The sequence below is a fragment of the Podarcis melisellensis genome (assembly GCF_964234715.1).
Source record: "Podarcis melisellensis genome assembly, chromosome: 5".
NCBI classification, from domain to species: domain Eukaryota; kingdom Metazoa; phylum Chordata; class Lepidosauria; order Squamata; family Lacertidae; genus Podarcis; species Podarcis melisellensis.
Genome location: NC_138537.1, coordinates 99,649,380 through 99,676,848, shown reverse-complemented (window position 1 = coordinate 99,676,848; position 27,469 = coordinate 99,649,380). Strand labels below are relative to the sequence as shown.

Below are 27,469 nucleotides of genomic sequence, written 5' to 3'. Positions count from 1 at the left end.
GGGGAGGTACAAAAACAGACCACTCCCGGATTCTGCTAGCGACTGAGCCAGACATGAACTTATGATGCTCTTCACTGTAAATAGTTTGCACCAAAATAAAGCCTGTAAAAGACAGGCCGGAGTTACTGGTTACTCTCGAGCAACCGCAACAGCCATCTGACACAAACCAAATCATTTTATGCAAATGCAAAATAAGAGTTATGAAGTCCCTACAAGACGACACAGCAAAGGAACTAGTCACTATTCATTTGCACATTTAAATAGCAACAAGCCTAAAATGTGTTCTCGAAGCTACAAACATGAGTCTGACCAAACTGCGGGAGGCAGTGGAAGACAGAAGTGCCAGGCGTGCTCTGGTCCAGGGGGTCACGAAGAGTCGGACACGACTAAACGACTAAACAACAACAACAAGCCTAAAATAAATATCTAAAAATTTGACTAGAGGCAGAACATTTAAGGCTCATCATAATTATGACCATATTCCCAGCACACTACGAAACTGATTTAATAGTTTCTCACTGACTTGGTAAATCTGTGTCTGGGCTGTACCACTTCTGACTGTTCATATGACTGAATGTTCTTTCATAAAAAAATATCCTCCACAGAACTCTAGATGGCGGGGAGGGGGCAGAATGGTTTGAGCTAGCTTTCTATTTGCAAGGATTCTTTCTCTTTTTGCATGGAGAGCACTGAACTGTGTGGGGCCACAGCTGCAGGCTGAAGTTGTACAGTTGAGACACAGCCTTGCCAGCAGATGAAGAACACAAGAACAGCAAGAGGAGGTTGTGCATCCTTGTCTTCTATTGCTGCAACAGCAACCAGCCACACACACTGCTTGTCAGGTAACAATTCTGGACATGTACAAGTTCTCTGACTATGTAGATCCATCAGGATCAGACTTGCTGGATGCAAAAGAAAATTACCGTAAGAGGGGTATTACCGTCATGATCATATCAAGGTATTCTTAAATATCATTATCCCTTGCAGGCACATGAAAAATCGTGCAGCAGGTTTTAGCGAAATGTCTCAAATTTTATTGTATAGGTAGCAAAATATTCCTACAACGCCACACGTAACGAGTAAACTAAAATTTTGGTGAAATGAAAGGCAATATCACCTGCCGCAGAAGAATTTTAATCTTTCTTGCAGGAAAACTGTCCAAATGAATGCTTATTTAGGGCAGAGACGCAGGCAGATGGGTGAGGGTGTGCAGCTCAGGGGTTTAATGATCACAACAGAAATACTGAGAAAAACTTTCTCCATCAGCTCTCTCTCTCTCTCTCTCTGTGCATTCTGCTAAGGCAGGAACATTACTGGCCTAAGGAGAATGAGCAGAATTTCAATATATACAATGCATAAGCCTCAGAGGGCAAAGTGACATTTCTTCAGAATCAGGCTGGCTTCAACCCTCAGAAGTCTGAAACTAAGACCAAGAGGGATACGTTTTGACTTCAGCAGCCCACCAAAAAGTCAGCATCTTTTCACATCTTGTACAAGTTGTTGCACTCTTAAGTTTCTAACACAAGAGCTGCTTTATCTTATTTTTTGCCCCCTTTGCAGCTAACAAGAGTCCTGGGAGAGGAGGAAGTTAATCTGAATCAGAGGAAGCAATTTAAGTTTTGCAACATCAGTTTGGCACTGTCTTCATCTATCCCTTCATTCCCTCACAATGTCACCTCACAGAACCATAGAATTGGAAGGAACCACAAAGGTCATCTAGTCCAAACCCCTGCAATGAAGGAATCTTTGACCCAATGTGGGGCTCAAACCCACAACCGAGCTCTATTGCTATATTGCCTGAGCTATCCCAGGCCAGGCCATCATGCTGCGTGGCAGGTCTGGAAATGTTATCTGAGTGGTCCCACTATCAGCCCATTTCAAACTGCACTATTTCATTGCCATGAGAGCCTTTGCATTGTGGCCTCTGCATGGAAGCCAATATTCAATGGTGCAATGCCCTATGGCAAGGGACCCCAACAATTCAAAATGTTTTTCGATTAGGAATGTCATCAATGGAGGAATAGAAGAGAAAGATTAGGAATTGACAACATGCTATTAACTGCTACCCCCCCCCCCCATGTATCTATACAGATTAGGGGCTTATGGGTTGGTTGGTTTCTTTTAATTGACCCATTCTTTAAGATGCAGAATCAAATCATATATAAGAAAATGGAAGCTGTGATTGGAAATATTTAGGATTCACAAAATCTCTAGGAAACTACAGAAATGCAATGTATGTATCTGGCAAATGATCGAGATTCACTTGGCTTGGTATACGCCCTGAAAATAGTGTTGCAGCTTTAAACTTCTGAGGTTGGTATGGCTGCATTTTTTATAGCTTTGTTAATAATCCTTTGAACTAGAGGTTTTCATAGATTTTTTTTAACTTGCCTTTTGAGGTTTTATAAGACTGCTTTTCCCTAGCAGCAATTTGTGTGCCAGACACACTTTTTATAAAGTCAATGGATTATTACTACCTGATTAAGTGGCTCCATCTACTCAAGCTTCTAGGAACATGTGGCGTGTATTTTTATCCTGATTATGATTAAGCTCTGCCTTTGGTTGTCTCATGACATCTGGGGAGAAAAGAACCCAGGAGACACCAGCCACACATTCCAGTCTGGACTCCACGGCGCAATGTCCAGACTGGACCGCATTCTGCTCACACAAGGCCTGCTCCCCCTGGTAGAAGCAACAAACACTGGTAACATTAAAACCACAGACCACGGCCCAGTAGAAGCTACCCTCAAAATAGGAGAGGAAGCACAAATTCACGGAGAATTCACGCTCTTCTTAAAACATGCTTTGGTTCGAAAGTTTATCTCCACACAGCCTTAAATCCACAGCTTAAGTCCTTAAAACGACATTTATGACTCGTGAGGGGAGGGGATTCTTGTTTAATCACATAAGGAAAGAAAGGAAAGTTTTTTTCCCCTCCCCCATCAGTCATTTGCCATACCGTGTCTTGGCGTATCTTCTCATGATTTAATCTTGTCTTGTTTTATCAGAGATCTCTTCTGTTAGCAGTCTTTGCTCCCACTCCTTCTTTGAAATATGTGCATTCCTTCATCCAAATTGTTTCTTTTGAAGTTCTTGCAGCTAGTGGCACGGATCAGGGACGGCGTCCAGGAGCGCCGGAATCCCACAGGAGGGCTTTGTGCCTACTGCCCCCATCCCCACAAATTTGGGGGTGGTATAGGGCACAGCAGGCAAGGCAGTCCCCCCCCCACCATCCTGGGGGGGTAGGGAGGCTAATTGCTCCCATCATAGCCTTCAAATTACCTCGTGTGGGTCGGAGAGATGTTATTGTCAGCCATCTTCCGATGCGCCCCCTAGTGGCCCCCAGGTCCCTAGACATCTTTAAAGCCTTTGATTGCTTATAATTGAAATATCTATTAGCAGTATTAACTAACATGAAATTTGGGCCCAACTTCCTACAAATTTACTCCCAAACCTAAGCAAAATGCAGAATTAACAATATGGACTCCAATGCCATAGCAATCCAAAGAGGCACAAGACAAAGATGCCCACTGTCTCCCTTCCTATTCATCTTGGCCCTGGAACCCCTTGCAATCCGACTCTGAGCAGCCCCAGATATCAAGGGTGTGGAAATAAAAGGTGAAACCTATAAACTAGGGTTGCAGGTCAACCTGATGGTCACGACACCAGACCCATAAACACAGCAACTCAACACATCCACAATGGTGTCGGGCCTGCAAGTAAACTTTGCAAAAACTGAGGCTATGTGCTTAAACACACACACACGCACGCACGCACACCCAGAAGGAATTCACCAACATCACAAAGATAAAACTTTGCCGCACCAAATTGAGGTACCTAGGGGTTCAAATAATCAGAAACCTCAACAAATTAAAGGTAAAGGCACCCCTGCCCGTACGGGCCAGTAGTGTCCAACTCTAGGGTTGTGTGCCCATCTCACTTAAGAGGCCAGGGGCCAGCGCTGTCCGGAGACACTTCTGGGTCACGTGGCCAGCGTGACGAAGCTGCATCTGGCGAGCCGGCACCAGCGCAGCACACGGAAACGCCGTTTACCTTCCCGCTATAAAGCGGTACTTATTTATCTACTTGCACTTAGGGGTGCTTTCAAACTGCTAGGTGGGCAGGAGCTGGGACCGAAAGACGGGAGCTCACCCCGTCACGGGGATTCGAACTGCCAACCATGCGATCGGCAAGCCCTAGGCACTGAGGTTTTACCCACAGCGCCACCCACGTCCCTATACAACAAATTATACCTCCACAATTACAAGCCCCTGTGGCGACAAATCAACAGTTACCGTATTTTTCGCACCATAGGACGCACCGGACAATAGGACGCACCTTGTTTTAGAGGGGGGAGAACAAGGGAAAAAAATTCTTCCGCTCTCTGACCAGTGCCCCTTCAGCAAAGCGGCAGGAAGCGCTGCGCAGAGAGTGGGAGAATTTTCCCCCTCTTGTTTTCCCGCTCTAAAACAAGGTGCCATTTAAGGTGCGTTCAGGTGGCTACCTTGGAAGCCTGGAGAGCTAGAGGGGTCGGTGCGCACCGACCCCTCTCGCTCTCCTGGCTTCAGGTTCCTTTCGACCTGCTCTTTGGGGCTGGCGGGGGGAAGCCCACCACCAGCCCCAAAGAGCAGGTCTGGGAGCAGCGGAAAGGCGCAGCGGAGAGGCTCCTGCCATAGCCGCGCGTCACCTCTCCAGCCGGGAGAGGGTCGCGGGGGGCTGCCTTAGCTCCGCGCGCGCTCTCCCGGCTGGAGAGGTGACGCGCGGCTATGGAGGCTCCTGCCAGAGCCGCGCGTCGCCTCTCCAGCCGGGAGAGCGCGTGCGGCGCTAAAACAGCCCCTCGCGACCCTCTCCGGGCTGGAGAGGTGACACGCGGTTATGGAGGCTCCTGCCATAGCCGCGCGTCACCTCTCCAGCCGGGAGAGGGTCGCGAGGGGCTGCTTTAGCTCCGCGCGAGCTCTCCCGGCTGGAGAGGTGACGCGCGGCTATGGAGGCACCTGCCTGAGCCGCGCGTCACCTCTCCAACCGGGAGAGGGTCGCGGGGCTATGGTGTCTTCGCTCCATAGGACGCACACACATTTCCCCTTCATTTTTGAAGGGGAAAAAGTGCGTCCTATAGAGCGAAAAATACGGTACTTGAGGAAATGGAACAGTGCCAACTTCACCTTCTCAGACAAAATAGCCATGATCAAAATGATCACTCTCTCAAAGCTAACCTATTGATTCCAAATCCTCCCAATCTGGATTCCTCCAACCAACTCCAGAAGTGGCAGAAAAAACTACACTCATTTATTTTATCACACAAAGAGCCAAGAATAAGCCCTAAATACCTGCACCTCCCCTCCTCAGAAGGAGGATAGGGAATCCCCAACATAGAATTATGTTACATCGGCAACCAAGTATACCACATAATCCCGTATATTCTAGAAAACGAGTCTTGGACGGGTCTTGGAGAGAGACACCGTTGAAACATCTCCACAACAGCACACCCATTTCTCAAAAAAAACTAAAGAAAATCCCCACAATACTGAACAGGTTCACTGAACAGGAAGTGGAACGTAGGCAAACTATCCCCATCCCCACTAACCCCCTGGCCTAACACCCACTATTCCAACATGCAGCACAAAACCCCCAGATAAACACCTGCAAGCCGAAGGCCTGCACTGCCTAAAAGACGTCTACAAAAACAAGAAACCCATACCAACACAAGAAATACAAGACAAACTAGGGGACACCCAAATACCTTGGCTAACACATTGTCAACTATATGCTTCTTAAACAATCCAGCAGTAAAGTCAGCAGCCACTAGGCCCTGGACCTCCTTCGAAAACCTTCTCCTGACAGCAGAGGGACACGGCAAAGGGATGGCATCCACAATGTACAAAATACTGCTCCAGAATCCCACAACCCCCCTTGACGCAATCAAAGAACAATGGGAGCATGGCATTGGCTATGAAATTAACCCCGCCAAATGGACTAGAATGTGGTCTAAACCTCCCTTTAAGTCCATATCAGGTTCTTACCCCTCTACTATTGTCCATGTTGGGTCGTCGCTCAACCATTCTTTTAGCAGATCAAGATGATCAGGTGATAGCAAAAACTGCAAGGTTTTTAGCGGGGCAATTAGAATAAGATCTATTATTTGATTATTGATGTAAACCCCAAAATGTATTTTCTATAGTTAAGTTTCTACCTCTATCTTCAGTACATTTTATTTTATTTTATTTTATTGTTATGGCTAGTGGCTGATGCAAATAATGATTCTATCTAATCTCCATATCAGCCAAAAGGGAACTTACTCTGAAACTCACCTACAGGTGGTACTTAACACGACGGAAAATGGCGCTGATATGCCCAGGGAGCTCAGCAACAAAAAAACCCTCTTCCCAGTCCTAGACTGACACTCCAACCACTACCTCCACCCCTGGATTATTCTAAGGAAGGGTAGGCTAGACATTTCTTAAAATAAATAAAGTAAACATGTCACGTTGTCTGGGCATTTGTCCAGTTTGACCAGACCTGGGGGAGCTCTTTCTGAGCCCTGCTCCCCAACACTATGAACTGGGGACTGAATCTGGGGCCATGGGCTTTTCTGCCGCATTCCAAGCCTCTCCCTCATTTCCACTCCGTTTTAGAAATGATTACAAAACCAATTTTTCATGAGGGTTTAACACGGAAAGGGCTTCACTCAATCCCCACTCTAGAGCTTGCAGATTGCTATTCTGCTGCAAACACCCCGAGTCCCTAGCAAATAACATTATTTTACTGAGCTCTGAACATCTGCTGCTCTTGGGAGCCCTGCGAGGCGCCAGAGGCAGTGAAGAGTGCCACCTGTGGGCTGCACTGCAATTGGCAAATTGAAAAGATCAACAATATCAGACCAGGCATCCCAGAAAACAACGTCAACTCACAGGTTGATGTTATGAGCTGCAGTGGTGAACTGGTTGGGGCACTTCACAACATTCCTGCAGCCTGGGTATATGAATCTCACTTTGGGCCTAGTCTTTACAGTAACTTAGGGCGAAAGCAGAAAGTAGACCATGCAGTTTTACAGGCCTCTTTTAAAAAAACAACCCTGATGCAATTAAAATAATAGTGTGGCTCTTTGCCAAATGTGATCACTGTTAGGTAACTGAAAGACTCAGGGGTGGAGATCCCGGGGGGGGGGGGAGGAGAGAGAGAGGGAGAGCGAGAGAGAGAGAGAGAGAGAGAGAGAGAGAGAGAGAGAGAGAGAGAGAGAGAGAGAGTTCCTGTCAGTTCCACTGACTGAGAAGGAAGATTCCTCAGAACCAAGAGGAAAATGTCTCTGCTTGGTAATGCAGCAAGAAAAAAACAGCAAATGTGCAACAATAAAGGAAAAATGCTCAACTGTGCTTACTTCCACACAAATTATATTTAGTTTAATGGAGTCTTAAACTTGCACTGGACTCCTGTTCTTGCCGCCAGACACAATGATGCAAAGGTCATATGAAGGAGTTTTGTACAGAGTCAAACCACTTACTTAGTCCAATATTGATTGATTGATTGATTGCATATCCCTCCTTTTCTCCAACATGCTCAAGGTGGTGTACGCTCACATGAGGCCTGCCACTTCTCCCCTCCAAAATTGTCTCACTGGGTAGCAGGTACAAAAAGGAACGACCTTACCTGCCTCTGTGGAGGCATTGCCTACTGGAAGCAAGAGCTGCTTACCAGAACCAGCCCAGGTTTGAGGCCTGGACTCCTGAACAGTTTGCAGAGAAAACAGCTGTGCGCTTTTCCCCGAGCTCTAGTTTTTGTGAACATTTAATAAATGCTGTGTTTCCAATTATGCTTCTACCATTTATGTTGTATATTCCATGCACAATAGAATATTCCTATTATATACTCATCCTGTTCCGACTGTTAGTAAAATACAAAATAAACTCACTCACATCTTAGTGTTTCAATAACATAACAATAATGCAGATTCCCAAATCAAAATGTCTCACTATTTTTTTTTTATCCCAAGCCTCCCATAAGGTTCATCTCTTCACGCTACAGAACAAAATGACTCAACAGAACTAGAAGCACAAATATAACTGCTTTCTGGACAAACTACAAACCACTAGCTTTAACACATCAATACATTAAAACGTGTTTATGTTTTACCCAGTTCTCTCTACCACTTTATAGCAGCATGAGGACTCAGCAATGCAAGACAAAACAAATGAGAAGAGTAAAATGGGATCATCAAAACTCGGCCTGTTATGGACCAGGGGGCTCAAAGGGGAATGTGGGGGGCAGACATGGGAACCTTATTTTTTCATGTAACATCTTACCTTTCAGAAGGGGTTGGAAAGTTGGGATTTCCTGCAACTTAATGACATCTGGGTCATTGCTGACATTCCGCGAAGACTGCGTCCCTTGTGCCACCACCACAATATCATCCATTTTAGCTCGCTGCTTGGCCGGTGAAGGAGAAGCTGGGGAAAATATCCAGTCAAGTATAAGGAAGCACAAAGCACACCTAGGACTACCCTTCATCTGGTACCAGCAAAAAAGAATGACTTAACACCCACACACTCAATTATTGTGATAGAAAGGTCCATTGGCCTGGTTTGCACATAATTTGAATCCATAGTCTAAAGCAGACCACAGTTTATTGTAAATGTGAAACATGCCAGTGCACCGTGTTCATTCACCCGCAGCCCCTTCTGCCTATGCCACAGAGAGGGAGCAATCAGACCCCTGACATAATGCTACACACACTTCTCCCAAACAAACCACAAGAACAGACCTTGGCTTACCACTTGTGGTTTGCATGTAACACAAAGTCAGAGCGTTGGTTGTTTCCTCTTCCCTGTGGCAGGGGTTTGGGCATGAATTAGCCACGCACACTAGCTTGCTTGAGACAGGCAAAAATCCATTTTAGACCATGATTTCACAAAACAGGCCGCTGAGCGAATTACAAGCAATCATCATCATCTTGTGTGGGAGTTCCGTTCTGGAGGCCACTCTGCCCCTTCTCATGACATCTCTATGATGTTTTGGGGAGACTTCCAGGTTCGGGGCTGGGCACGTCATGCATCATTTGGAGGCGCCTAAATCAGGAGTTGCCTGTATACGTTTCTCACTATAATACTTGTAAAATTTAATTTCTTATTAGACTGCACATTTTCTGTCCTTGTCTCTAGTTCTAGTAACTTCTATTTTGGGAGGCCAAGGTCCAATTCTTACATGCACGCCCATCACTTTGCAGAAAGTGTCACTTGCAAATGTATGTATTGACTGTGTCCCTTGTAAAGTGGAACCTGAGCGGGACTGGCCCGGAATGTGGCATTTGATCTTGCTCTTCCTGGTCAACTCAGTTAAGATAAAGAGAATGACAAATTAGAGGAAAGTTCTGCAAAAGGCTGTAATAAAAAATGGTGCTCAGTTAAATCAGCCCGGTCTCGTCTGCACATGTAAGCAGAATGAAACGTGATCGGGCTGGCAGATAGCAGAGGAGAGAGTACCAGTTCAGGCTGCAGATCAGGGATGCCATTTTTGAGCATCGGGGGCAAGGCTCCTAGAACAGACACCTTTTCCTCTCCGCCTGATCTGTTCGCTCGTAGCAAGTAATTTTAAAAACGTGAGTTCCACAAGTTTGTTTCACCGCTGCCCGCAAAGTTAGCTGATGGGCTGCGGCTCCCTGGCTGCGAGCGCGAGAGCGGATGAGAGGCGGCCCAGAAGGCGAGCCTTGCTCCCGCTTTGCACCGCGGAGCGTTCCTGAGAAGCAGCCCGGAGAGGCGCAGCTCGTGCGCACGGGCTCCGTTTTAAAGAGCCCCCAAAGCAACCCCCGACCGTGGGAAGGAAAGGGAGCCCCACCTGAAGCGCTGGGCTCGGGGTGCCGGTTTTCCGCCTCTGCGCTCTGCTCGGCCCCCATGGCCAGAGAAACCCCCGGCGGAGCAGGGAGGGCTGCGCTTGCCGGGCAAAGGCCTCTCTCGCCCGCCCGGAGCCGGCGCTTCCGCCTTCCCAGCCACCAGCCTCTTTCGGTTCCCGGGTCAGCCTCGCCCAGGCCGGGAGGCGGAGCGGAGGGCGATGCAACCCGGGGAGCTCAGCGGCGCTTGCTTAAAGGAGACATTCCTGGAGCCGCAGCTTTAAAGGCAGTTGGCCGGAAATCCCACCAGAGTAAATGCGGGCGCAGGTCGGGTTGCTCGCTCTTAGAAATCATTCCCTCTGAATGAGCCTCTCCTGGCTCTTTCTGCTCGGGGCGCAGCTTTTCTCAGGTCCTCCTCTTCCTTTTCCGCCCAGACGCCGCGGTCGAGGAAGCCGCCAACTTCGTCGGAGGGGCGCGCGCCGGCTGCCTGGCCAGGTAAGCCCCCCAAATCGGAGCAGAGTTGAGCCGAGCGCTTCGTGCCTTTCTTGGCCGTGGGAGCGCGGGGGGTTGCAGACCCGACTCGGCTTCACTGCTCCTCGGAACGAGAGAAGAAAGATCCGGATTCCAAAGGAGCTCTAGCATTCATGGTGGAGAAAACGGATTGGCAGTCTAGCCTGCAACCTGCAGCGCAAGACGCCCAGGAACGAGGCGTGTCCTCTTCGTGCTGCCTTTGGCAGACGCCGCCGTTTCCCCGAAGTCGGGGATGGGCATCTGTGGCGCTGCGGGGCCGGGGCGGGCCTGCCAACATGGCCAGGGGCAAGGGGCAAGGGGAGCTGTAGTCGAACAGCATCTGGAGCGCCTGGAGGTCTCCATCCCTGCTCTGGACCATAGTTTCCCACGGTGCAGTAGTTCTGATAGTCCATTCTGGGGACACCAAAACTCCAAGCAAGTCCGCTAACAGAACTTTATATTTTGATGAAGCTTGTTTTGTGCCTGGGCTCAGGCTTCTACCACACAAAGTCGTCTTTTAGTCACAGCCCTCTGCCCTAAAACAGCGAGTGAGAAGGCTATTATTAATACTAGAAGCCTGCATCCAAACATTAGCTGGTTGGCTCAACTTCATGTGCAAATTCAGGCCTCCACCCCTTTTCTTGGGGTTGCCAGGTCAAAATACAGCAGTGGCAGAAGAAACCACAACAAGCAGATTAATCTCCACTCATGCAGTGAAGTGAGTCATGTTTCCTCCCCCTATCCCCAGTGTCCACACATTGAGTGTGGATGTCTGTAGGCTTCTGCCCAGGGGTGTAGACATAATTTCCACAGGAACTGAAACCCCAACTGCACAGGGTTCCAGCTTTCATAGAAGCTGAAGGGATATGTGTAGACCTCTTCACATTTATCGCGTGTGCAGGGGAATGCAGTAGTCCAGTGCTCCCACCGGCATCTGTTCTTGGCAGTGAACTTCCACCCTTCCATCACCATGATTACTGTTTGTATTTGCATACCAGCCTTCCTCCCATCAGAGCCCAGGGGCGTGTATAACATCATTAAAATACAATAACTCAAAATATTAATTTAAAACCATGTGTCTGTTAAGAATCGGATTCTAGTTTAACTCAGCCCACAATACTGCATCATCTATGAGGTTTTGCCACAGACCTCCTTCCTGGGCTCCTCTGTGCTTCCACTCCCCACAGTTTTCTTTGGTCCCTGCTTTTCAAGCACTCTGTCTCTTCTCCTGACCCAGACAAGGCCCTTCCTTCTCCCTGGGCGCATCAGAGGGCCCTCCCGTTCTTCAGCGTTCTTAACTCAGTTAATGTTTCCGTGGCCCTTTTCCTCAAGCAGCAAGGGGGCTGGAAGGGCATTGCCCTTACCTTTTGTGCAGCCCCACCCCCTGCTCTTGGTTTTTAGAAAGTAAGGGAGAGCATAATGTGGCTAAAATCAGGGCATGAAGCAGCCACCATTATCACCTCCAGACTCACCAGCATGGCCAGTGTCCAGGGATGGTGGGAATTGCTGTGTGAGCTTATGTATTTCAGGAGGGTCCCTCTCCCTTTCCCCTCATGAGACCCAGGCCTCTTTGTCTGCTTCTTTGTATCCCAAGACTTCTTACCACACCACAGCTACTTCTTGCCTGGGGCTTTAATTACAACCAAACTGACCAGTTCTCTTCCCTCGTAGACTTAGTTCTGCAAACTGTTTTGCTCCTTGAGTACCTGAATATTCTGTGCCGGCTGTAACAGCTTAGCCAGTTCATGTCAGAGGTGTGATGCAGTACAAATTAATAATAGTCAATGGCGCTTCAGAAATAGATTCTTAGAATCATAGAACTGTAGAATTGGAAGGAACCACGAGGGTCATCTAGTCCAACCACTTGCAATACAGAAATCTTTTGCCCAATGGGGCCCTGAGATTAAGAGAGTCATGCTCTACCAAGTAAGCTGTGCATCATGGACACTGTACCAAAGTGGAAAGTGACAAACCCTGCCCATCAGTGAATGAATGAGCTCCAGAACAGGCACAAACTATAGTTCTCTTAGTGTTAAATAATTTTATGTAAAATGTTTTTGAACTGCACTTCATCTTTGCAAATATCAGGGCAGCACCCAATGGACATGACTTAAGTAATTATGCCAGAATAAAATGCAATAATACAAAAAATGAAATAAGTAAAACCAATTCTGAAACACTGAATGTAGGAGAACAGACATATAGGATGATGACTATTTTAAATGCCTGGGCAAATTAAAAGGGTGTTACACAACTGGGGCACCACTCCTTTGTTGCTTCCTAATGCACCTCCTTTGACAAAGGAACTCTAGGAAGGGCCTTTGTGGACATTCTTGGCCAGCCTGGGCAGATTGAAATAGGGAGAGGTATTTGGGTCTTAAGTCATTGAGGGTTTTAAGGTAAAGATGCCCACCTGGAACTGGGCTCTGAAGTGAATAGGTAACTAGTACAGCTTTTTGAGAATAATATGATGCCATCTAGCTGTGGCAGTTTGCATTCTGCCTGTTATATTCTGCATTGGTTGCGACTTCTGGGACGTCTTCACAGGCAGCCGTATGTAAACACTGTGAAGCAACTGGGGGAGCATGGATCACTGTAGCCAAGCTATTCCTGTCCAGAAAATGGAACGCTGCTGCTAAAGGGTATGATCCTGGATCAAGAAGTCTCCTCAGCTGTGCGCCTGCTTTTTCAGTGCAAGGCCATCAGGAATGGATGGCACACCCATTTCCTGGCCAGTGAGAAGCACCCCTGTGCTACTGTCTTGTCAGGATGTCTTACGGCTTTTCCCGCAACTTGTTAGTCCTTCAGATTCTTCAAGCATTAGGAGAAATGCCATATAAATCACAGGATATTGTTCTTAAATGGCTTATTCAGCCATCACATTTCCCCCAGGAAAATTAAGTGTGATGTATTAATAATAATGTAATGTGTGATTCTGTCTCACACATCAGGTAATTATGCTGTTTTTTAAAAGAAGGGTGTGGATCCCAGCCCGCCCCCCTTGCCCTCAGTGGATTTAACACAATCTTATCTGTTATGGAGACACCCTTTAAGTCATATAAAGTTCTTTTCTTAGCTGTATGTGCTGAATTGCCCTGTGATAGAAATCTGTTGGCACACCCAGTAATCTGACCCAGCAGAAGGAAGTATTGCTTTATAATATGGAGTGGGTGGCTTGGATCTGGAGTCACTTCCTTTTCCTTATCTGGCAGGGCTTTGGATCCGCTTACCTATGAAATATTGTTACTGTTAAAATAGTTAAGTATTATTATACCTCTCTTCCTGGCAAGCAGAAATTTAACAAGCAAAGACTTCTCTGTCTTGAGGAAATGCATATCTATAGCTGTTTAAAAAGTGCCTGAGCCCTGCCAGAAAGGAATATGGGAAAGGAGTACAGAAATGTTTTAATTAATAAGTTTAAAACTCCACCTGACTTGGATACTTGTTTTGTAAGGGTGCTTGGTGGGATGGGCCTGGGAGGAGAGGAGCGGGAGAGAGCAGGGGGCGGCCCAGTTACAGGGGGCCTGTAGGGGGAGGTATGGTGGAGGTATGGTGAGGGAGGAGGGGCAGGCTGGGTGGGGGGCACACAGCCCAGGCAGTTAGTGACGGTGCCGTGTGCCAGCCCCTCCTCCAACCTGGGGCAGCCCTCAGGTCTGCGACTGCTACTCTTGAGCGCCAGGGCAGCCCAGAATAAAATCTCCCTCATCCATGATCTGATTATGGATGGGGAGGCTGATCTGGCATGTATCATTGAAACTGGTAGGTGAACAGGGTGGAGTTGGTCTCACCCAGCTGTGCCCACCTGTGTGAGTGTCTGGAGGCGGTTGGAGGATCGATGGCGGCTAACTGATTGAGGTTGAATCCTGACAAGACAGAAGTTTTTGGTGGGGCAGGTGTGGAGGACTCCCTGGTCCTGTGCCCCTGAAGGACCAGGTATGCAGCCTGGGAGTCATTCTGGACTCGCAGCTGTCCATGGAGGCACAGGTCAATTCTGTGTCCAGGGCAGCTGTTTATCAGCTCCATCTGGTACGCAGGCTGAGACCCTACCTGCCCGCATACTGTCTCGCCAGAGTGGTGCATGCTCTAGTTATCGCCCGCTTGGACTACGGCAATGCACTCTATGTGGGGCTACCTTTGAAGGTGACCTTCAAAGAACTACAACTAATCCAGAATGCGGCAGCTGGACTGGTGACTGAGAGTGGCCACCAAGACCATATAACACCGGTCCAAAAAATCTTCAGTGGCTCCTAGTGCGTTTCTGAGCACAATTCAAAGTGTTGGTGCTGATCTTTAAAGCCTATTTACTCCTGCCTCCAGTGTCCACCTTCTCTTCCTTTGTCTCTCTTGTGCTGATTTACAGATTGTAAGCTCCTCAGTGCAGAGGTCTATCCTGCTATATTATGTAAAGCATCGTGCAGATTGAGGATGGTAGAAAAATAAGCAAATAAGCTTATAAAATAAGCAAATAAATGTTATGTAGCCTAAATCAAGTGTAACAATCGCTCAAGTACAAGTGTGCCCAGGAGTTCTCTCCTTTCTTTTCTCATACTCCAAGTCCATAAGAAAGGTTTCAGGAGCTTGGGTAAACCACAGTTTTCTGTGACATTCAAACTGGGAAACTCTGGTTTATTCTCTACTATAAACCTGCATATAATCCAGGATAAATGAAAGCATCATATCTGAACTGGGCCTGCATCACTTCATCACTCGCCCCAGTGACTTACCATATTTTTCACTCTATAAGATGCACCAGACCATAAGACGCACCTAGTTTTTGGAGGAGGAAAACAAGAAAAAAAATATTCTGAATCTCAGAAGCCAGAACAGCAAGAGGGATCGCTGCACAGCGAAAGCAGTGATCCCTCTTGCTGTTCTGGCTTCTGGGATAGCTGCACAGCCTGCATTCGCTCCATAAGACGGACACACATTTTCCCTTACTTTTTAGGAGGGAAAAAGCGAGTCTTATAGAGCAAAAAATACAGTAATTTCTGTATGCCAGGCTGTTGAGAAAGACATTAGATGAAGACATTAGATGACCTCTCACCTGAACTACGTGGGAGATGATGATAAATTATGATAAGGTTCCCCCCCCCCAGACAATATGTATGAGGCTGGAACAAAGGAATTTGCTTCACAAACAAGGCGCAGGATACAACAAAATATTAAAGGTACTGAATTGTTCCTAGAGACTTTGGATGCTTCAAGTGGGGAAAGACCTTGAAGCATCTGTTTTGTTGAGCTATTTCAATTGTTTTTGTTTGATTTGCTCATTGCAAATAGCAGAAAGTCTGTAAATTTTGATAATAAACCCAATTTGCAAATGGGGGTGGAATATTTCAATTGCAACTGTAGTGCAAAGCACCCTAAGATTGCAACTCGCATTTCTCCCCCAATCCTCTCAAGCTCTCCCTTTACCTCCTAACTAAGGTTGCCATCTTTCCTCTGGCCCTGCGCTTGTGCCTTTAAATGTATAACGTAGATGTACATTAAATGTATATAACGTTTTAGCACTCCTTAAAGTAACATGGGCAAGAGGGCAATTCATAGTATTTTAGTACATAAACCAACTGAAGGAAGCCTTTCTGGCAAGCTCTCTTTGGTAAAGTGGATTTTCACAGGAAATCCAGCTACTTTGGTGAAATCTGCCTCGGATCTAGGAAAGAAGGAAGGAGAGGGCCCAAACACATCCTTACATTCTCGCCCCCACCTGTGCTCTGAAGACTGCGCAAATACCACCTATGTGGTGTGAGTCACACATCCCTGAGGTGGTGGTGGTGGTGTTATGCCTTCCATCTGACTCACACCTGAGCAGAATGGGTGGGACAGGAGGCAAGACCTTCAATGGAGTCCTGGTTCAATGAAGCAGGAGACCTTCCAGAATGTCCAAGAGCTACTAAAATTACAATAAAACCTGCAAGAATCTCACACTGAGCAGCTGGGTAATTGATACAGATCAGCTGTAATTGCTTGGTTTAATTTTTTTTAAGACATTTTTTTTTATTGTTGGTTTTTTTTAATGTAAATGCACATCCAAAAACTAGTAAACACTTATCCAGCATTCAACATTCAGACATATTACTTTATGTAACCTTTCCACCGAGAATATTGAGCAGTTGGCACGAGATCTTGATTTTTGGTCGTTAACCTAGTAAAAGAAAGGGGTCCACGTTCCATGGAAGGTGTCTCTATTTGTTAAGCCTGTAATTGTCCTCCTATGTCTGGTGAGATGCTCAGACATTGCTGTATCCCAGATAATATTTTCGCATATGTTCATGGGTTTTTCAGTCTGGTTCTTCCATTGCTGAGCTAAATTGTTTAATTAGTTTAATAAATTAAACTCATTGCAAATTGTTTAATTAGCTTAATAAAATTAATAATATAATGCCACAAAACATGTCTTTCCCAAATTGGTCTCTGCGGCCACAACAAGTTCTGTAACCTTCCAAGAGTTTGACTTCACCCCCAAAGGTGCAGCTCCTCCATTGTCTCCCAAGACAGATGGGTGCCAATTCTCAGTGTATTTAATTGCCACAAACCTGGTGGGAGCCAGACCTAGCAGACTCCAGTTTGTGATAGTCTTGTAAAAATTGTGGGTCTCAAATGCAGAAAAGCTTCAGAAATCTTGAAAAATGTTATTTGAGAGTGTCAGGACATTAAAATACAATCAGAAGCAAAGCTGGAAGAGTTACATGTTTTATGCTACTGTGAGGATAAGAGCCCCTTCATTATATCCCCTTTCCTTCACTATTCTCACTATCCTTCCCCTCCTTTTTCATCCCTTCACTCATTGTAAGGATGATTCTAAATTTTTTGAAAGACTAGTGGCTCATATCTAGGTTGCCTACCCAGAAAAGAAAAAGTGGCATGGGAAAGAGAATGTGTTTAATTTGCCTTTTTTCTTAAGCCTTAAACAAATGTGCTCATCATGTTTCCAACCATATGTTAGATGTAATGTACATCGGGTGCAATAAATAAGAGATTACAAATGTAACTATACCTAGGGAAATGATATAAGAAGACAGTTCCAAATTGTTCATCTGTTCCCGAGCCCTGTAAGAGACATTCATAGGATTACACTGTTATTCCATGTGCCAGACACTTTGAGCCAACACAGCTTCTTTCTTAGCCACAGATCACTGGGGTGTGAGGGTTGTTCGCTTAGAGGGAAGTGCAGAGGTTCTGTGCCCTTTAAGTGCAATGTTGAGGCATGTGGAAACTCGCATGCATAGGGGGTTCTCCCTTTTTTGTATGTTCAATGTCACAAATAAACTACTGGTTTGAGAGTATGAATGTCTTGCATAAAAATCCCCCAAGAAGCAGATATCTGAGAAACTTATGTATACCTCTTGATTTGCAGCAAATGAAGCCTGTTGTTTTTCATGAGCTACGTGAAAGGCAAAGTGCTACTGCACACAATGCATAGTTGAGCTGTGGAATTCGCTCCCAAAGGATATGATGGCCATCAACTTGGGGTGCCTTTAAAAGAAGATTAGAGAAATTAATAAGGCTACCAATGGCTACAAAACCTGAGGGTGATGTTCTGTCTCCAGTGTCAGAGGCAGTATTCCTCTGAATAGCAGTTGCTTAGAATCACAAGTGAGGAGACGGCTGCTGTTGCACTTGAGGCCTCATAAGCGCCTGACCACCTTGAGAGAGGGTGCTGGACTCAACGGGCCTTTGATTTTATCCAGCAGCACATTGACCTGTGTGCATCCTTTTTCTACTCTTAACATTAATTTTGTTGTTTTAGTTCACATACCTGCTTTCAGGGCTGTATGGGGTGCAAGGGGAAGTGTTGTGCCTCTGGTGGGGGACATGTCATGCTTCTTCTGGAGTCCCCACCCTGCACTCAGCTCTCACCTGTTGGCTCCTAGAAGCCGTCAGCATGCGACAACCGCCACACCCTGGGAATAGCTTCAACTGGCCAGCTAAACCAGGTGAGGGTAGCCAACGGGTCTCAAACCCTCAGTGAGTTAGGAACTTCCCCTGCATGGGAAGACCGGCTCTGGCGGATTGAGCAGACGAGACCAATAGTGGGTCTAACCATCAAGAAGGCAGTTTCTGCACATGCTGTAGAGGGAAGTGAGGAGCATCCACCTGAAAAGGTAGCCCATCTAAGAGAAGGAAAACTCTGACCCTAAACATTCACTGTCTTGTGGGATATCTTTGGGAGAAGGAACGGCTAAGGTGTAAGTCCTCCTTTTGGCAACTCCTGCAGCCAACCTGGTGCCAACCCAGTTGCTTTGCTTTGGACCACATCAGTGAGACTGAGAGGGGGGTGTTGCCTGGGCAGCCCAGGACCTCCACACTCACTGCCCAGCTTGGCGCCCTGGGGAGGTCACTTGGGTGCTGCTAACACAGCCGTTTGACTTCACCCCTGGAGGTGCACTCTGTTGTCTTTCAAGACAGATAGATGCCAACAAACGTCCTTTTAATTGGTTTGAAAAATTAATTATACGTGAGTATTAATGGAAATAAGAATTTATTTTTGTTTGTGGCATTAAACAGTAAGATATTATCTCATCATTTTTTCACTAGAACAAATGCAAACACCACAGCTTTCTTAAAATTGCTGTGACCTGAGTTTTACTCACCCTGATGGTAACAAAAGAACTGTAAGGAGTCTGTCACAGCTAAGGGAAAGAGATGTCCATCCAGATTGCATGGTGCTCCGCTTGCCTCTTTGCCGTGGCCTTTTATACCTTGCCAAAGCCATCCCAAAATCAAGTGTGTTCCACGGAGAAGATGGAGAACATCACTATTGACATCAAAGCAGCCTTTTCCAAAGGCATCCGGGGGGAAGATCCAATCCATGCTTCATCTTGGGAAGCCTGTGTGGATGTCTGCTGCTTGGGCGCAGGTAAAAACGGTGCTTTTTAGGTGCATCTACATTATAGGCTTAAATTGGTTTGACAGCCAGTCATTTCCCCACTCTAGGAAACCCTGAGAACTATTGTCCTGTGTGTGTGAATTATAGAATTCTCAGCACTTACACCAAACTACAGTTCCCAGAATTGAGGGAGGGGTGATTATGGGGATCCATGACAGCTATAGCTGGCATAAAATCAGTCTATGTTTATCATATAGATGTGTCACTTGACTGCACTTGAAATGAGCTGGGATGGACTGAGTTGGAGCTTGCAATCAGTTGTGGGAGCTCAGATATGGCTAGTGCTTTCCCTCTAATCCCCTCTCCAAATGTGACTTCTCCCCCACCCCTCCTTCAGTCCCATGTTTCCAGCCACGTGCAGCTATATGTCAAGAGCATCTATATCTCTGGAAATCATGAAGTACAGAAAATTTAATGTTGAGTATATTCAATAAGAGGGCTTAGAGTCTTGCTTTAATCTGCCCCCTCTAATAGTTCTTCCATGATGCTTACCAGACCGCACCCTGAGCCCCCCTGCCCTGGAGCTACGTCCCACTTCCAGACCCCAATGTTTCACTCCTTTTCTGCCAGGCTTTGTCCCCTCAGTCTTGGGTTTAAGACTCAGGAGACCCTCCCACTCTAACCCTCATCTAGGCTGGTAGTCTCACCACCTAGCTTTTTCAAAGCAGCTATGTCTGGCACACATGGGGAACAGATGCTCCCAGAGTTCATATTCATGCTGCTTTTAGAAAGCCAGGTTCACAGCTGCTGACTAGGATGAATCATGGAATAATAGAATTATGGAGTTGGAAGGGACCCCAGGGTCCTCTAGTCCAGCCCCTTTCAATGCAGGACTCTCAACTAAAGCATCCATGACAGATAGTCATCCAAGCTCTGCTTAAAAACCTCCCAGGAAGGAGAGTCCGCCATCTCTAATGGGAGTGTTCCACTGCCAAACAGCTCTTACTGTCAGAATGGCTTCCAAATGTTTAGTCTCTTTTCTTGAGGCCATTGGTCCTACCCTCCAGAGCAGCAGAAAACAAGCTTGCTCCCTCTTCCATGTGAAAGCCCTTAAGATATCTGAAGATGGCTATCATATCTCCTCTCAGTCTCTTTTCCAGGCTAACCATGTCAACTCCCTCAAGGCTTGGTTTCCAGACCTTTGATTATCTTGGTCGCCCTCCTCTGCACACGTTCCAGCTTGTTGACATCATTAAATTGTGACGCCCACAATTTGTGATTGTCATCTAGTCCAATCCCCTGCAATGCAGGAATGGATTGGTGAGTGCATAGCTAGTAACAGTGGAGTCTTTTCCTTCTCAGTATGGGACAGAGCCGGCTGCTGGTGTGGTTTTTCAACCTAATCTACCTCACAGGGTATATGAGTGTACAGAATGGGAGAAAAAGCACAGGTTGCCTGGTACTCCAGAAGGAGGGTGGGATAAAAATGTCACAAAATAAGTTGAAAGGTTAATGAACCCATTCCTCTGAGTTTTTTCAGCCTCTCTGCCCAGAGGCAGATTTGGGGCAGCACCGAGCCAAGGGGGGCTCTGCAGGATACTGCAACCATGACATAGTGCACAGAATGGAAGGCGAGAGGCAGGTGGCACCAAATTTGGGGTTTGCACAGAGCACCACTGAAATTTGAAAGACCAGAGTCTGCCCTGTCTGACTCAAGTTCAGAGAGGGCACTGGGGAGGAGAATGAGAGTGGTACCCATTGCTAGTCCTACTCAGAGTAGACCCATCAAAATTAAGGGTCATGACAAACTTAGTTTCATTAATTTCAGTGGGTCTACATTGAATTGAACTTGGCTGGATGCAACTCTGAATCTCCAACTAACATTGGGCTGTCCTAAACTCTGGCACTTCTGGAGCCTGACAAAGGTCTGGAATTCTTCTCATAGTGAGTGTGACGTCATGACTGGGCTATACCACTTCAGAATGAGGGGAGCTCCACCATATGAAAAAAATAATTCTCCTTCATATAGAAACTAGCCTATCAGGTAGAAAGCTAGGCTAATAATGACACTGACTAGCTAGCTAGTTACAGACACATGAACAAACAAACTCTGGAATGGTACAGCCCAGTAACAGGTTTCCCACCCAAGTGGGAACTAAGCCAGCAAGGTGGAATATTGAGGACTATTCCACTCTAGACTGAGATGTCTTATCATAAATATATCAGATATAAAGTCTCTCCAGTGTTACAGTATATTTAGGTTGTGTGTTTGTGTGTGTGTTTTCCAGACAGCAAGAAGTGCAACTATGTGGTCTTTAATACCAGGAGCAAAGGAAATTACACAAATTGCTACCTGTTCTATTATCCCACTAATGAAACCTTCCTGGTGAGACAAGTGTCAGGACTGGTGACCTACCGAATGATAAAAGGTAAACAATGATTTTTAAAAAGAAAAAGTGTTGATTGACAGTGGAAGATTTTCTAGCTTCATGTTGCTGTTTTATTATTGACTGTTTTATTCAAAGTGTTGGTGTTGACCTTTAAAGCCCTAAATGGCCTCAGCCCTATATACCTGAAGGAGCATCTCCACCCCCATCGTTCAGCCCGGACACTGAGGTCCAGCTCCAAGGGCCTTCTGGCGGTTCCCTCCCTGCGAGAAGTGAGGTTACAGGGAACCAGGCAGAGGGCCTTCTCGGTGGTGGTACCCTCCCTGTGGAATGCCCTCCCATCAGATGTCAAGGAAACAAACAACTATCCGACTTTTAGAAGACATCTGAACGTAGCCCTGTTTAGGGAAGCTTTTAATGTTTGATGTTTTTATTATATTTTCAGATATGCTGTAAGTTGCCCAGGGTGGCTGGGGAAACCCAGCCAGATGGGTGCAGTATAGATAATGAAGTTGTGTTGGTGGTGGTTATAATAATAATAATAATTTTTATTATTTATACCCTTCCCATCTGGCTGGGTTTCCCCAGCTACTCTGGGCAGCTCCCAGCAGAACACTAAAAACAGAATAAAACTTCAAATATTAAAACTTCTCTAAACAGGGTTATGTTGATATTATGATAAATTTTGATTTTATTATGGATTGCAATCTGTTAAACTGAATCTGTCAAAGATTCTTTAGCTGTGATTTCTGCACTGTAGGGGGTTCAACTAAATGATCCTTGGGATCCCTCCAAAACCCACAGTTATATGATTCTAAGATCAAGTAAGTGTTGTGGTGTGTTCTTGTTTTAGCCAGACCATTTGCAGACAACACAGCTTCACCATACCAATAGGGATGTTCCACAGATTGTACAGTTTGTGCATTGTAGTGTTGTGTTAGAGCACCTAAGCATACTTGATCCTAGGAAAGTTTACTCTTAAGTAACGTCCACCAAATTTAATAAGGCTTACTCTTAAGCAAGTGTGCATAGGATTGTAGCCCTACCAGGAGGCAAATCCCATTGAACTGAAGGCATGTCTAAACTATACATGTGGGCTAGTAATGGTTCCCCAGCAAGGGATTCTGGAAATTGTAGTTCTGTATAGGATTCTGAGTAGTAGTAATAATAATAATAATAATAATAATAATTCCCAACATTCCTGCAGAATCTGCAATCTCTAGGGTTCTTTGTAAGCAGAATCAGAATGCGTGTCTCCTCTACTGGGGTGCAGGATAGTGATTCTAAAATAGATTAAGGGCTCTTCACCCTTAATTTGTATTTGTGTGGGGACTTGCTTGTTGAGAGTATTAACAAATAATAATATACCTCCTTTCTTCCTTTTTAGATGCAAAGGTTCCCATGCCAACTCCTCCTTCAGTTCAGCTCTCCCACCCAGCTGTGAATGGGAAGTCTGTGTCTGCGCTGGCTGCTGTGTTCAATCCTCACAGCCCAACAAGCCCTCTGCATGGGTCAGGTCCTTTGCAAAAGCCAGTTCCCCCAAAGAGTGTGGAAATATTGAACCACTTAGATGATAAACACATAGATGAGATGGATGGACACTCCCAGCATCCACAAAGCAGAAGGGCAAATGGTTCAAAGAGCTTGGGTTCTTCAACAGTGCCTGAACTCAAGAGTTTGTTGTCTCCAAGTACTCCAAATGCTATTGAGCCTGGTATTCCCACTGCACAGCCCACAGTTAAGTCACCTACTATTACCAATGGCACCCAGCCTGGTGCTATAATTCCTCACGTGTCTCCTAGAAAGGCAACAACCACTAGGTCTACTACAGCTTATCATAAGAATGCACCTTGGGCAACTACAAATCTAAGAAGTAGTACCACTGTTCCCAACCCATCTACCTCTGCTGGATCTAGTGCAGGTAGCCTCAGCCCACTGCTTATGAAGATTTCTTCTGCTTCTTTACATGATGTCCATCTTGGCAATGGGGAACAAGGCTTGAAAGGCGATATGCTTAATGGAGAGTCCAGCAAGGAACATTCCCCTCACTTTGGTGACAAAAGCATACTTACAGCTGCCTTGCTTTTGGGGATGGTCTTCTTTCTCTTAGTTACAGTGCTGGTGGGTAGAAAGATGCTTGAATCTCTTCAGAGAAGGCGTTACACTAAGCTAGACTACTTGATCAATGGCATGTATGCGAACATGTGACAGAGGAAAATCATGAAGAAGTACATTAGTGGTAAATTTGGAAGCTTTATAGATGGATTGGATTTGTCACAGCAGAGAACATGTTATCTTTCCTACAAGGTCAAGTTTAAATGTTTCAGTTCCCTCACGAATGGAGTTCTCATGTGGTATCTTTGCTTGTTTGCAGTGTGTATCATGTGTTGGTTGCATATCAAATCCCCTGCTTTCTGCAACAAGAAGTCTGTGATAGTTTGGCATTCTGTCCCACTTGCATAATAAGGGCAACATTTACATTTAGCCAGATCAGCAGCCAGACTGACCAGACTGACAACCTCTTTCTCTGAATGGCTGAGAATATGGCATGCAGGAAGGGGGTAATCAGTCTGCCCAAAAAGAGCGGTGATGTTAGACATTACAGAAACAGAAGGCAGAACTTAGTTTAAATACTGTCTGTGTCTGACTGTATTTCCACACACAGTAAAAAACCAACACAAACATCTGTGTGATTGGAGACAAGATGCCACACAGCACACAAGAGGCTTTCAGAGCAAACCATTTTCCATTTCGCTTCTCACACCAAGTGCTAAGTATAACACTTAGACCAGCTTCAGTCAAAATGGGGCAGAGCAAAATGTTAAAAGAAACACGGGGCCTCTGCTAAGAATGGGGTCTCCCTGCCATGTTCCTTGTGATCTCATTGCATTGGGCAGTAGGGCCAGTGCAACACGCAGTACAGTGATGTCAATTATGGAGAACTTGAAACGAGTATCCCATTTTAGCAGCAGCCCCACATTAATAGCATATAGCTCTGCCATGAGGGTTTTCTTATGGGAAATATTGCGTCATCATTTGCTGTAACAATTAATTTTGAAAAAATAAACCCAAGCACAATTTAGATAACATTTCCCCCTTTAAAAACATTGTTTAGTCACTTGAAGACTATAGCCTACAGCTGCTTCAATATATTTTGTAATTAGATTAAAACAAATCATATTTGGATTTTCTAAACGGTTTATTGCTGTTTCTGTATGTTTTAAACATAATCATCTGCTCAAATTCTTGGTACAGATACTTTCTCTGGACATTTTGATTCATTGGTCTGCAATTCCTGATATCCAACCTAAATCTGCTCTTCTGCTATTTGAATTCATTGCTGCTTCTCTGTCTACCACTAGATCAGCCAAAATCAGCTTTTCACAGCAATATAGATAAGTGTTAGCTAATGCTTGCAGGAACACCACCACCCCCATATTCTGCTACTGAATGTAAGTTTTTTTTCCACTTTACATTTGCTTACAGATACAGTGGTACCTTGGGTTAAGTACTTAATTCGTTCTGGAGGTCCGTTCTTAACCTGAAACTGTTCTTAACCTGAAGCACCACTTTAGCTAATGGGGCCTCCCAGTGCTGCCGCCGCGCCGCCGGAGCACGATTTCTGTTCTCATCCTGAAGCAAAGTTCTTAACCTGAAGCACTAATTCTGGGTTAGCGGAGTCTGTAACCTGAAGCATATGTAACCTGAAGCGTATGTAACCTGAGGTACCACTGTACTATTTCTTGAAGGGGGGGCCCTGAACAGTGGGCAAAGTTAATGTTCTATGTGAACACCAGAGGGCAGCAAATATGCTAACATGCAGGCTGCAATCCTAAACCCACCTTCAACGGAGTAAGCTACTAGGTCAGTGTGCTGTGGCACCCTGGGCTGCCTTGAATACTGGTCGGGTGCTGCGTGCAACACTGGCCTCTGTCCCTCTTTCCGTCCTCCTCCGATGCCCTCGCACTCTCACGCGTCTGCCTCCCAAAGGCTTGCACAGCTGTTTATTGCATCAGCCCCCAGGGGAATGGTGCCTGGGCTCCTAACATGGCAAACAAATATATTCACTCTGCTGACACTGAGAGCTCAGAAAGATTAGCCACGTCCCAGTGGGCTCAAGAAGGAACAATTTATTGCCCCACCATATATATATGGCATTTATATGTGACTAAATCATTAGCATACATAAAAATAACTCTACACAGAATAAAAGAATAAAAGCAAAGCTGAGAATATAAAAAGGGGGAGCATAGGTCCATGTTTTCCATTCCAGACAGTGTCCAGTATGGTGTCATCGGTCAACTGACTTCTGCTTAAATAAAAAATAGCTTAAATTGCTGTTCTGCATACAGGGCTTTGCTTGTGTCAGGGTGGTCAGCAGCCATCTCCAGCAATGGCTAACGGGAATCCGATGGTGGAAACAGAGAAATCGTTTATTACAAGAGCTGAAGCAGGCAGGAAAGTATTTCTTGCTCTCATCTGGAATTATGTGGAACTCTGGAAATTGCATTGCCAGATTGATCAGAAGCAATAGTGAGACAAACTGGGTGGTATTGCTTTAGCATTCCACATTGCAATCTCTTAAAATTATAGTCTGTCTTCAGACATAATTCTGTTTTTACTGCTGAATCCTTTATTGTGCCAGGGTGCACACTGCCATGTTACAAGGTACAAATTAATTCAAAACTGAGGAGTTAATCCACTGAAGAAGTTATATGTTTCATTCCTGTTTTATTTACTGCTGTGACCCTGCCAAATTCTAATCTGTCTGGATTTTGCAGGTAGAAGAAAGTTTCAAATACTTCTGCAATACTTCTGCATCGAACCTGATTAGAACTTTCAATTTTTCAATCCTGATTAAAAGATAAAACATTCTCGAATAAGTTTGCCCATTAAAATCTCTAAACAGATCATATCCAATCAGGAGACATACTCTACTCAGCACTGTGATTTATGCTACACAGGGAGGTGGAAAGTTGTTATTATTAAATTTGTATCCTGCCCTTCATCCATAGGTCTTGGGGCAGTTCACAATTTGTAGTCACACAGACTTGGGATATGAGAGATTCTGAGATATTGCTGTGAGATACTGTAGAATATAACATAATCCAGCCATGTTTTGTCCCCTTTTTGTGTGCAGTTTTCATTTCTGCCACTGGGAAATGAAAACATGGATAATTTATACTTTTTAATGTGATGTATGTAAAATAATTAGGACGTGGGTGGCGCTGTGGTCTAAACCACTGAGCCTTGGGGTTGCCGGTTGGAAGGTCGCGGTTCGAATCCTCGTGACAGGGTGCGCTCCTGCTGCTCGGGCCCAGCTCCTGCCAACCTAGCAGTTCGAAAGCACATCAAAGTGCAAGTAGATAAATAGGTACCGCTCCGGCGGGAAGGTAAACAGCATTTCCGTGTGCTGCTCTGGCTTCACCAGAAGCGGCATAGTCATGCTGGCCACATGACCCGGAAGCTGTACGCCGGCTCCCTCGGCCAGTAAAGCGAGATGAGCGCCGCAACCCCAGAGTCATTCGCGACTGGACTTAACTGTCAGGGTTCCTTTACCTTTTTATGTAAAATAATAGAATCATAGGGATCCTGAGGGTCATCTAGTCCAAGTCCCTGCAATGCAGTAATCTCAGCTAAAGCAACCTTGACAGATGGCTATTTAACATCTGCTTCTAAACCTCCAAGGAAGGAGAGTCTGCCTCTGCCACCTTCTGAGGGAGTCTGTTCCATGGTCAAATAGCTCTTAATGGAGGGGACCTCATTGTGGGAGTTTACTATAGATCCCCAAGCCAAACGGAGGACATAGATGATGCCTTCCTGGAACAGATGGCCAAGCATGCAAAAGGAAGGGAGATAGTAGTAATGGGGGACTTCAATTACCCGGATTTTTGTTGGATGTCAAACTCAGCCAAGAGCATAAGG

The 27,469-nt window shown here is 45.7% G+C and overlaps 2 protein-coding genes and 1 long non-coding RNA gene across 8 annotated transcripts in view; 2 read left to right on the top strand and 1 right to left on the bottom strand.

Moving 5' to 3' along the window:
* The window catches only part of BORCS5 (BLOC-1 related complex subunit 5), a 31,167-nt gene extending 21,227 nt beyond the window's left edge, over window positions 1-9,940 (bottom strand). For 2 of the 3 annotated variants that reach the window (XM_081913385.1, XM_081913386.1), the window contains exons 1-2: window positions 9,826-9,940; window positions 8,298-8,441 (exon numbers count right to left, since the gene is read on the bottom strand). In XM_081913385.1, coding sequence (XP_081769511.1) covers window positions 8,298-8,441; window positions 9,826-9,883 — 202 coding nt within the window. In that variant the 5' untranslated portion in view covers window positions 9,884-9,940. Of the gene's footprint in view, window positions 1-8,297; window positions 9,668-9,825 lie in introns of those variants that run through there. The other variant, XM_081913384.1, reaches the window with a different exon arrangement.
* LOC309371028 overlaps window positions 1-25,883 on the top strand; it is a 116,024-nt gene extending 90,141 nt beyond the window's left edge. Inside the window, exon 2 of the long non-coding RNA XR_014168794.1 lies at window positions 25,270-25,883. This is a non-coding gene — a long non-coding RNA (uncharacterized lncRNA). The remainder of the gene's footprint in view (window positions 1-25,269) is intronic.
* Window positions 10,257-24,739, top strand: MANSC1 (MANSC domain containing 1). Of its 4 annotated transcripts, XM_081913369.1 has the most exons (4): window positions 10,257-10,312; window positions 18,866-19,187; window positions 21,446-21,586; window positions 22,932-24,739. In XM_081913369.1, exons 2-4 carry the CDS (start codon window positions 18,974-18,976, stop codon window positions 23,750-23,752), a joined length of 1,176 nt encoding a protein of 391 aa, XP_081769495.1. In that variant the 5' UTR covers window positions 10,257-10,312; window positions 18,866-18,973; the 3' UTR covers window positions 23,753-24,739. The 4 variants fall into 4 exon arrangements, with proteins under 4 accessions (XP_081769495.1, XP_081769498.1, XP_081769497.1 ...); XM_081913372.1 differs by lacking the exons at window positions 10,257-10,312; window positions 18,866-19,187 and adding an exon at window positions 20,391-20,477; XM_081913371.1 differs by lacking the exons at window positions 10,257-10,312; window positions 18,866-19,187 and adding an exon at window positions 20,447-20,498.
* Window positions 25,884-27,469: the final 1,586 nt, after the last annotated feature.